Below are 12,004 nucleotides of genomic sequence, written 5' to 3'. Positions count from 1 at the left end.
GCTTTGTTTGACAGATACACAGATCTGCAGAACCCCTTTTCGAAAAGCATAGTTTTTTACATGCTGTGAGTGCACCCATTGTTCTTTTTGATCATCACACACACACAAAAATCTGCTCTGAATTATGCTGTCAGTGCAAAGTTGAATAGAAATGTACAATATATAATATAATAGATGGCTTATAAGACCTAGATGACAAAAGAAAATAAACAATAGGTCTGTCATTTTCCATCACAGCTGAACCCAATCAAGCACCAAGCTGACACTGTGCCCTGGACATAATGATGAAAACACAACACCAAACCAATCCAGGGAAATCCACATGTTAAAAGTAATCTTGCAATTGTATAAATGTAGCCCCGCAGGCAGGTTTACAGGTATTGCTATAGAGGTACACACAGTCTGTTTGTGTAGCCCAATTGTGTACTTAATAGCTTAATATTATGTGCCCGAAAACAAAATAATGTTTGAAAAACTAATGCATTAGGCGTTACTATTTTGGATATTCTTTGCATAAGTTATTTAATAGTTTAATAGTTAATAGTTATTTAAAAAGTTTTTTCCAATTAAATTGATTCCATTACTTGTTCAACAAAGCTAATGCATTTAATGTTGATGACTGCCACATACTGTATTTGTATTCATGGCAAAGTTATGCATTCATTTTATCTATAGGACTAGGACCAGAGGGTCAAAATATTAAAGCTCTGTGCTCATATTTGCTTTACCTTTCAGATCCAGTTTGTTTTCATGAATACATTGTATTCCACTTCAAAATATACAGAAGGCGCTGTTTCATACCTGACACTCCAGTTTATCCAGCAGTTGCTGCAGCCTGTTGATTTGAGAGCACCAGTTATCTCCATCTTCCATGCTCACACCTGGAGACAACACAATACTAAATCATCAGAATGACCAAAAAAAATCTGTGTCCCAGTTCCATTGTGCATAATATTTCTAACTGGAATTAAGCAAGTATAGCAGCAGTAGTACATACAGTAGTCTGTGGTTTATAGTATTGATTTGACAGATGGTTTCTATCATCTGACAAGGGCAAAAACACACAGAGGGCAATGCAGAAGTGGTTTTATGCCCTGTGTCAAAATGCTTCCTTGGAGAAAGTAAAAAAGGTAAAAAAAAAACTATCTCACATATATCTGTTCCCACTTTCAAAAATCAAATGTTTGAAGGATTCTGGGAAAAAATAGTGAAACTATATCGAGTCATTCAACTATATGGCAATTACTGTATAAGGTTTTTTGAGAGCCATGGTTCATTCCTTTTCATTGCGGGCTCAATTTCTTATGTTCAGTCTATCAATACTAGTGAAGAGGGAAATAAATGAGGCTCAACATAAAGTCATTGTCTCTAGAAAATGTCAATATGATCTTTGTAGGTGAAAAAAGCCCACCGGGAGAAAGCTTACGACCTGCTCTAATTATGCACAATACCAGTAATGACAGTGATGGGAGTCATCCATGTGTACACCACTAAACACGATTCTCCCAATGGCTGACAATAAGAAGTAAATCTCAGTATTGATATGCTTTGGTGGGAATGTTTAACTAATTATAATAATATTTGCAATGTTGATTTATGGTATGGTGTAATTTGGTCAAGCAGACTTTGACATAATGCTGTATGTATTTACAGGTCAAGGACATTGTATAGAACAGAAAGCTAATGAGGGTTGTTGTTCAGAGTCTGTGGCTCTTGTGTTGTGTTGCTGCTGTCTAGCTCAGTGTGACCTTCTGTTCTGCCTATGATAGAACACTGATGTCAAATGCTTTATGCAATATTTGATTGGCTGTACAGAAATAAGGTCTCCATAGGTAGACAGATACCGGAATGTTATTCCGTCGAATTAATGCAAAACTAGGGGGCGCCATCATGAAACCAAAAAAATATCACTTTCTCCCTTTAGGTTTCTGATTTTTTCTCAAAGGAAAACACAGGAAAAGTGATTTACAGAGCCGATATGTAGCTGTAGCAGACAAAAATGTAATTTAATTTCAGTTGGACACATAAATGAGATACACCGTTGCACTGAGTGACATGTTTCTGCATTATTATGAAAATGTGCAGATTTATTTTGAGTCAATCCCATATTAACTATCCTGCTGCCATAAATTCTACTCTGCAGCAAATGTGCTATTTTGCTAAAAACTACAATTCCCAGCAGTTTTATTAAATTATTTAGCCATTTTTAAAATGTAAGTATATATATTCGGGACCCATTTTTAACAACTATATCTTCAGTAGGAACCAATGGGCTTGGGGTTGAGAGCCACAAACAGAGTAGGGAAGTGACACATATTGAGAGATGAAATAATACATTGTTGGTTTTGGTCTTTTGATGGTATCTACTGACAATTATAAAAAATAAAGAATATCCACAACCTTATCTTTTAAGCACTCAATGTAATGTAAACATGCTAATGTTTCTTAAATCAACCGAAAGTGTTTAAATTGTAAGGGGGTTGAATGTTTATTTCATGAGATTTGTTGAATAATGAAAATTATTTAAAACACACCAGCTTTCTCTTTCAGCAGTTTTAATGTATTATGCCTCTTACCGGTGGTCATGATGCCAGTGCAAGGATCTGATGGAGACATGCACAGGTTATTATGGACCCTGCGACCACACCGCCTGCCATTCCTCTGTATTGCTGTCAGCTCCGGTGCCTTTACCTCTCTCCTGCCATGACAGCGGTGGACCCAGGGAAACAAAGATCAGACAGAAAGACAGCAACTGTGAGAGGGGTGTGAGAAAAAAAATAAAACGGAAATTGAAGATATGGCAGACAGGTAGTCACACAGGGAATGAAACTAAGGAGGAAAGAGAAAAGACAGGGAGAAAGAGCACAAGGGAAAGACATGGAAAGCAGGGAGAGATGTTTGGATAATTTATTTAAATAAGAAACTGAGATAATGTCTGAGAAAGAGACTGCAGGCAATGTGCAGAGACACAAGAACCAGAGACAAACAGCGTGTCCAGAATAGAGGTGAAAACACTTAGAGATGGGCTGGATACACACCAGTGCTTATTAACCCACACGCTGGGTGTTAAGGAGGATGGACCCTTGCACTTACACTCTCAAATATTCATAGACACACACACACAGCTCTGTCGTAGATGGAAAAGTGTTTGCTGTCTGTAAATGCAGACTGTCAAGGACAGGACATCAAGCACTCTGTATGGTTGTGAGAGTGTGACACTTAAGACACACACTCACAACCTGTGTGTGTGTGTGTGTGTGTGTGTGCATACTTTGATTTCACCTGTGTGTGCACCTCTCTGTCTCTGTGTGTCTACATGATCTGTTTTTTCTTGTTAGTGTGTGCCTCTTTCTCCTTTCTTTTGTTGTGTCTTTATGTGTGCATGTTATCGAGTGTGTGTATGTGTGTGTGTGTGTGTGTGTGTATGCGCAGCATCACGCTGACAGTGCAGAGGGAGTGCATTGCTAGGAGGTTCTCATGCTGAGCAGCCTGGAGCCCAAAGGCCAGTTCAACAGCCATAAATCCACTGCAGGAAAGCAGAGGGAGAGGAATAAGCTGTTTGTTGCCAACTCAGTATGTCTCTAATTGTGCCCCTCCCAACACTCACACAGTCCCTTTTTCTCTTTCCAAAATCTATACCTGTTTGAACAATCTTAAAAGAGTTATTTGTGGCTAAAAAGCTCCTCATCATGTCCTTTTGTACACCCCCATCTCCTTTTTCTGCACCATTCTGTCATTCATTTACTTTTTGTATTCATCTTTCTTTGCTTTCTTTTTCTCCATGACTCACTAGCTCTGTATTTCAATGCCACCCTTATTATCCTTTCTCCGTCTGCTACCCCTCTGCCTCCCCCAGTCCCCTCTCAATAATTCACCTTGGCTATAACCACTCCATTATTTCCAATAATACCAGTGTGCCACCCAGAGGGGAGAGAAGCTGAGCCCTGACACACGTAGTGCAACAGACAGCCCCAGCTGCAAGTTGTGCTACCAAACTGGGTAGCCACGAAACGCGGAAAGTATCCATCAAAGTGTTTGTCATGATATTGACTTTTGGTGAGATAGATTTCTTCTCATTAAATGTCTTTGATGTTTTTTCTTTGAGCATCCTTTGCATTGACTTTCTTTAATAAGTGATGCATCAAAGAAATGCGGGAGCCTATGCCGAGATCTTTGATGAACTACAGTGTATAGAGAAAAGTACAGGTTTTTCATTGCAAAAGTTAGCAATCAGCTGATACCATTTTACACAGTGACTCATACACAGTGGGTCACCAAATCCCAATTTGGTGACAGCAATTTAGATCTGTTTTTATTTTATGAGCTCCATTTACATTTAATGAAAGCGATGGGCTCTTTATCAGAAACTTTGAATTTTAAGCAGTCTGCCTGTTATTGACGCAACTGTACGACTTTGAGGATGTAGCAGATTCAAAGCTTTGTGCTGAAAGGCATACCTTGAAAGAAATGCATCTAAGTTAGAACTGATTAGTTGAATTTCCTTACTGCTTAGACCAATGCTGACTTCACTGGCAACATTTTCACTTTTAATAGCATAGAGGTGGTTCTAATAATGCCTTATAGGACTTCTTTTCTATAGCAATTTTGAAAATATAGTGTGAAGAATAAAGTACAGTATATTTAGTATAGTATTTTGCTTTGCTGATTGTGGTCTGGCAAAGCTATGGATGAATTTGCTTAAAAGACACATCATAAAGTGAGCTGTACAACAAATTGACAGTTGTCTCCATCAGTCCTCAGACATCAGCAGGAAGCCTTCCAAAACCTGATTTAACAACACACCACTCGCTTGGGATCTTCAGTCTTTCCCTCCTTATTTCAGCCTGCAAAAAACATGTTTCCCAGGCCAGCAAAGGATATTATAATATAATATAGAGCAGTATAGTACAGCATAGAGCAAGACTTGGCAGAGGAAATGTCACTCCAGTTTGTGTGATGTCATTCTTCACCTGCATTGTTTCTGTGTATCTGAACACTGTGTTGTGTCTTACTGGCATTTCCTCTACCAAGTCAATTGTTTTCATATTGTATAGAGTGCAACAAGTCCTCATATCTAAACAACAAAATAGAACATTTCATTGTGCAGCTTACACGCTCAAACCTGCAGGCGAGATGTGCTCTACTAGGTAGAAAACTATAAAAATAAAATGAAGTAAAAGTTGAAAAAGTAAAATGACAGACATGCAGTGTAAACTTTATGCCATGAGATGACATTTTGGTTGTTTTGAATTGCACTAACAAACAGGAAATTGCATTTCAAAACAACCCATATGAACTTTTTCTGGTGTGTTTAAGTTGAGGCACCTAAAACACTTGGTTATGTTATAGAGATACCTTGTTCATGGTGAAGGTTATGGAAAGATCGCCATGGTTAGAGGAAACCACAGTTAACTGTTTTTTGGAGATACCCTTAGTTTTTGTTGCACTATAAGAACATCGCACTACTTCCTGCTTTGGCACTGAATGTAATTGTCCTGATTGTAACAGAGACCTGCCAGCCAAGCAGAATCTTGTCAGCCAGAAGGGTCTGCCGGAGTATTGTCCAAGAATGAAAAAAAACCCTTGGGAAATACTCCAAGGCAACAACAGCTGACTTACTGGAAGAATCTTCTTTATTTCACCATTGCATTTTGGCACAGGGCCTTCATCAGGGTAAGTAAGTAGTGTCCCAGGCCATAGTATAGTATAGATAGTGTCTTGAAATCTGTGCAACACAGACAATACAGACAGTGTCATATTGCAGTACTAACGGGGCAGGGCTGCTCTGCTCTTCCACAGCCTCCATGGCACACTGCAGTGACCTCTGTAGAGAAAGTAGCTGACTGGACGTCTCTCTTAGCATGAACCTGGTGACAAACTGGCCCAACACACTGGAACCCTGGTACTCCTGAGAGAGTGACACACAGAAGAAGAGGTTAAAGCACCTATCCCAGAAACAGAAGCAACAAGAAAGTACGAGCATCTCAGAGATGGAAAGAGAGATGATTTTATAAGTTCTCTAAAACAACTACAATCCATTTCACATGTGACAGTTGCAATTAAATGGGCTAATTAATTATCTGAACACATACATTATTCAGTACCGCATATCCAAATTCCAAGGTGGAAGAACTTTAATGGGAGACATAATTATTGCTCGATTCCCCAAACACAAATGTGATTACACATTTTCAAAGGAATCTTATTCACTCACTGCACTCATGAAGTAACAGTGCAGTCAAAACTTATAGCGAAAAGTGGCCTCTACTGAAAATGCATCATGGGATTAGCAGTCCAGAGCACTCCGTGACAGACCACAGCTGCTAACTAGCGATTGCACAATCCTCTATGGATTTCCCCACTCCAACAGCTTTAAAGAAGAACCAGAACAGAGGAGCAAGGTGATCTAATTAAGACAGGATGCATAATTATTCAGCACACATCTCCTCTCCTCTTGTCATTGAACAAGCATGGCTGTTTTCTATTCTATTACAATTCAAATCCCTGATTTGAGGTTGTTTTCTCAAAAAGTCCTCAGGCGATTTTAAAATATCTTGTCAACTGCAGTTAAATAATGTATTGACTGAGGAGCAAAATGTTAGGCTGTGCAAAATGGTTGCACATTGATCTCTGGGGTTTTTGTGAAACATTTGGAATATCAAGTGAATAGTTTCTTGCGTAGTTCGACATTTTGGGAAATACGCTAATTTGCTTTCTTGCCGAGAGTTAGATCATCTTGTTTGTTTAATCCCTTACATACGAAGGAAGGGATTAAACATGTGAATTAGCTAGTTTAGTAGGCGGATTTTGTTACTTTTGTAATAAGACTAGCTAAGACTAGCTTTTGTAACAACAAGTGAGAGCGAGTCTAGCTGTTTCCCGCTTTTCCCAGTCTTTGTGCTAAGTTAAGCTAACCGTCTCCTGACTGTAGCTTCATACAGTATTTACTGTAAAAACATGAGAGTGGTATCAATCTTCTCATGTAACTCTTGGCAAGAAAGTGAAAAAGCATATTTCCACAATGTTGGACTATTCCTTTAAAATCAAGCATACTTTTATATAATGGTAAGTAATGAAAATGTGTGTGGCTGACGTGTTCTTTATTCCTCTTTTGTTAACTCATCAGTTTTGGGAGACCTGCAGCATTGGCTCCATCTGTGCATAACAGTATTTCCTCTCAGCACTGAACCAAGCATATTTGTAGCACAAACCCCCGACTTTGTGTGTGTGTGTACTATATTAGCTTGAATTAAGACAAATTCACATAAAACTAAACTTACCTCTTTAGTTTTGTCCATTGCTTTTAAAATGGCAACATTCAGGCTCTCCAGAGCTGAAAGAACATTGAGATACTCCCCCAGGTGCTGAGAAAAATAGTCTAATAGAAAATAGGAAACAAGCTGTCAGTATCATAGCAATGTCAGAATTCAATTCAATTCAATTTTATTTATCTAGTGCCAATTCACAACAGAAGTTACCTCATTGCCCTTTTCCTATAGAGCAGATCTAGACCGTACTCTTTATAATATTATTTACAGAGACCTAACACATCCCACCATGAGCAAGCACTTGGCGACAGTGGCAAAGAAAAACTTCCTTTAAGAGGCAGAAACCTCGGGCAGAACCAGAGTCACTGCTGGTTGGGTTGAGAACAATCAAAAGTTTATTTTGACTCCTGAAAGTTGGAGACAAACTCTTATATGTTGCCATGACAGAATCCAATTAAAAGAAGAACTCCTACACACGCTCATATTTATGTGGCAAATGATGGAGTTCACAGAACTGATTTATTTAAATAAATCAAAGTAAAAGGATGTGTGGGGAAAGTTCTTCAAACCACCAGAAACCAGATTAGTTCTTAGTTCTTAATTAAAAACCTAATTTTACTATAACCAAAGAGTGGCCTTGATGTGACACACAGATCCAAGTTTAATGGATCAGGCGGCACCTTTTACACTCCTCTTATTTAAATTCAATTTAGTTATCCACTTGAATTTTATGCCACTCAGAAACACTTGGTGAAAAAAAGACAACGCAACGATTAGTCAGTGAACTAAATCTGAGATAAGCCAAACATTCTGTCATGGAAAACAGTCAGCTTTCTTGATGTCAGATGATTCCCATTCAATAAATTATGCAGAAGTGTTATTCTGGGTCCTACTTGTATTTACAGGTCTCTGCCCTATTTCTTCACTTTATAGGCCATCTGACACGCATGCATTTTTAAGACGATAAAAAAATAGGTCAGTAGATCTGTGCCAGGTTTTTCAGGTTAAAACCAGTGTTGCAGGTGGATGGTGGTGGTGGTGTTGGTTGCAGTGTATTATAATGCTTTTTCAGCAAAAAATAAATCTAAAGAATATCAACAATTTAAAGGAATAGTTTGGAAAATCTGCTTATTTACTCTTGTGGAGAGTTGAGAAGAGTGATACCTCTCTCATGTCTGTATGGTAAATGTGAAGCTACCGCCAGCAGCCGGTTAGCTTAGCTTAGCACAAAGTCTGGAAATGGGGAAACAGCTGATTGGCTCTGTCCAAAGATAACAAAATCCATTTCTTGCATAACCCTAAAGCTCACAAATTAACATATTTATTTTGTATAGATTAAACATGTGTTTAATCAAAACGTGAAGTGTAAAAACAACACGTTGCAATGCTTATCTGTTTCCATCTGTTTCCAGTCTTTATGCTAAGCTAAGCTAAACGTCTGTAGCTTCATATTTAATTGTAGCTTCATATTTAATAGACAGATAGTAGAGTGGTATCAATCTTCTCATCTAAATCTTAGCAAGAAAGCAAATAAGCGTATTTCCCAAAATGTTAAACTACTGTTTTAAAGTTTTCTGTGATACTATTCACTTACAAAATATGGATGCACAAATAAGACAACAACCACTGATGTTGGCAAATTTTAAAGACAGCAGTTTTACAGAAATTAGTGTACTGTGATGCATTAAATCAGACAAAGCACTTTTCCACCAACCCGATAGCTTGTCAGTGTCCAGATTGCTGCAGGATAGAACACAAGTGGAGATAAATGGGGAAAATATTGTGAAAGTTAATTAGGATAATTCAAAGTCATGCTGCTCTTTATGTCTAATAGATAAATTGTGTAGCTCCAACCTGTGTGAATATTATAGTGTTAGACACACAAACAAGACACCAGTGTTAAAACCATAAAAATCTAAACCTAAGTTCGCACTGCATAGTTCCTCATTGTTAACTGAAACACAAGATGACAGATTTGTTCTGCTTAGAAGTGTTCTGTACTTTGTCATTCTACATGAAGAATATAGTGTATTTTTCTGATTAGAAATGCATGTTAATGCAGTAGTGGTAGTGCCCTTTCATTTTAACTTACTCTGCTGTTGTAAAAACATGGGAATCAATACTTCTTTGTTAACCAGTCATGGCAGAAATTATTACATTGGAGGTTACATTGTTCTCAGTATCACAGTTTGATTAATGCAGTACCATTATTATATGAAAAGTTCCCCTGTTACTTTAATAGCATTGTACAGGTCATTTTCACTGTCAGATGCAGACCATAAGCAAAGTCGGTTAATGGCTTGTGTTATTAGAAACCTCAACACTGCATTTCTTTTTTCAGTCGCTGTTGTACATTTCCATTTTGATAGTGACAATAAATTCCCACACATCTCTGTTGCAGGCCACCGTAACAATGACCAAAGAGATTATTTATCTTTTAGCTGAGAGGGAATATTCTTTGTGCTATGTGACTTTAAGCATCCTCACCAAATCCTGCGCAGGTTTTGGAAATGCTTTTGTTTCAGCAGTGATTAAAATTAACAGTATTGTTATTCAAAACATGAACGCCCTTTAATTAGACATGAGAGCTCAGTTCATGCCAACTGCCTCAAAGCTTGGAGCGTGGTTAGGTCTGAGGGCTGGTGTGTCACATCAGTGACAGTACCAGCATAACATCATGTCCAAAAGCAATTAATCACACAGTGATGGAAGAACTGACAACACAACACAAAATAAACGTTGTTACTGTAGCCACACACTACTGCAAAAAAAAGAAGTCTTACAAAGTCAATTTAAAAACTTCAATGCATCTCAATGTGCTTGGGTACAGTGGGTATGCGTGGGTTTGTTTATACTTGTGAGTGCCATCTTGTGAGACAAACACAGACTTAACAATCACAGTGAATTCATTATTTTACATACATACGGTTTGACAGCCTTCAAGTATTGGTACAACATAAGGAAGTGTGGAGGGCAAAAAAGTTGCAAAGTGTCTCATTAATACAAATCCCTAAACTGCCAAAAACAATAAAGCTTTATAAAAAGGCTAAAACTTAAAACTATTACATGTACCACAAGAGGGAAGATATTTCCTATGTGGCTGCAGTGAGTTAAACATTCTCTGCAGACCAGTGATTTCAGCAGCTACCCTCAGGCTGATTTCTTTGATTATAATTTCGGGGGAGTAGGTTTTGAAGAGGCTGGTGTAGTCCACAGTATTTTATGTCCAAAGGAAGGGGGTAAACTTTAATTCAGCCTGCTTGAGTTTGGTTGCAGGGCTCATTTTTAGCTGAAGACCTCCCTCCAGCTTTGAGGCATTTAGCCTATAACTGATGACTTGAAAGAACCACATTAACTGTGCCTTTAAGCTCAAAGCATTTGCTATTCACTCTCTTTTCTGCTTCTTTCTAACTGTAAAAGGCCCACTGCTGTAAGAAATTTAGTGTAGCGCTTAAAACAACTAAACATTAATAATTTTTTACTTTGAGAGATTAAAATCAGAGCCAATATTTTTCAAATAAAAAAACTCACTTATTTTGTCGGCCATCTATGGAGTAGAAAAGCTCCTGTAACTCCTCAGTAGTCAGGATCCCATCCGCAAAGTAAGCATTGAACTCTTCAAATGACAGCTTGCCATCATCTGAAACACAGAGGAAGTATACACTGTAACAAATTGCTGTAGAAATACAGCCAAATTCTATACTCAGTTGAAGCTAAAAAATATATAAAGTTTATGAATTCGTATGTGAAACCAAGCAACACAGAGAACAGACAAGCACAGTGACCGAGGCGATCCAGGCACGTGTGTTCCGCGGGTTCATTGCTGTTTCTGCAACGTCTTGGTGAGCTAATCTTTAGCTAAGCTAAGCTAGCGTAGCTAGCTACTGTAACGTTAGTCGGCATGTGATAGGAATGTACATTGTAGTTAATTTATTTTAAATTTAAGCACTATTGCAGAATGATGTTACAATCTATGCACTGCAGCCTAGCTGCTCTGGTTACACACTGCCAGTGTTAAAAACGGTTTTATTTGTGCATAGGGAGATAATGTGAAAAATATAGGCACCTAAATATCAATGTTACATTTATTATAAAAATGTAAGGTGTGTAAGAAATTAATGCTGTGTACTATCAGTTCTTGGTATAAGTTAAAAGCCATAATTCATGGTTAAAAGGTTAAAAATCATAATTCATGATTGATGTTAGGAAAAAAAACATTCCATACAAGAAGATGCAGTACAATTTAAAAACTGTAAGGTAGCATATTGACAATTTTGATGATGTAATAATCCATTATGGCCATAGATAGTTGAAACTGCTCACAACAAATCTGTGGATTATCTTGAGTAACCGGGTCACAATTTCTGGAAAGACACATTGCTTTTCAGTTTTTTAATTGTATTTATTTATTTTTTTGGCTCTTTGAGCACCACAAGCCGAGTGCCATATAGTCCCATTATATAAAAATAAAAATAAAAAAAAATGCAGACATCTCTACGGCCGATATCTCCCAAACTTGGCAACTCAAATAGTAAATGGACTGTACTTATATAGCGCCTTTCTAGTCTTTTCAGACTACTCAAAGCGCTTCAACTACATATCACATTTACACACTGATGGCAGGTGCCAACTGCTCATCATTTGCAAGAAAGTAACACATTTACCCACACACCAAAGGAACAGCCCTCGGGAACAATTTGGGGTTCAGTGTCTTGCCAAAGGACACTTCGACGTGT

The 12,004-nt window shown here is 37.9% G+C and overlaps 1 protein-coding gene across 1 annotated transcript in view; it reads right to left on the bottom strand.

Annotated features, from left to right (window-relative positions):
• The window catches only part of necab3 (N-terminal EF-hand calcium binding protein 3), a 37,765-nt gene that overhangs the window by 10,548 nt on the left and 15,213 nt on the right, over window positions 1-12,004 (bottom strand). Inside the window, exons 3-8 of the mRNA XM_044210995.1 lie at window positions 10,800-10,908; window positions 8,983-9,008; window positions 7,281-7,378; window positions 5,772-5,908; window positions 2,577-2,698; window positions 802-881 (exon numbers count right to left, since the gene is read on the bottom strand). Of these exons, the coding sequence (XP_044066930.1) occupies window positions 802-881; window positions 2,577-2,698; window positions 5,772-5,908; window positions 7,281-7,378; window positions 8,983-9,008; window positions 10,800-10,908 (572 nt within the window). The remainder of the gene's footprint in view (window positions 1-801; window positions 882-2,576; window positions 2,699-5,771; window positions 5,909-7,280; window positions 7,379-8,982; window positions 9,009-10,799; window positions 10,909-12,004) is intronic.

This window comes from Siniperca chuatsi, linkage group LG2 (genome assembly GCF_020085105.1).
Source record: "Siniperca chuatsi isolate FFG_IHB_CAS linkage group LG2, ASM2008510v1, whole genome shotgun sequence".
In the NCBI taxonomy this organism is placed as follows: domain Eukaryota; kingdom Metazoa; phylum Chordata; class Actinopteri; order Centrarchiformes; family Sinipercidae; genus Siniperca; species Siniperca chuatsi.
This window is presented reverse-complemented; position numbering and strand designations above follow the sequence as displayed.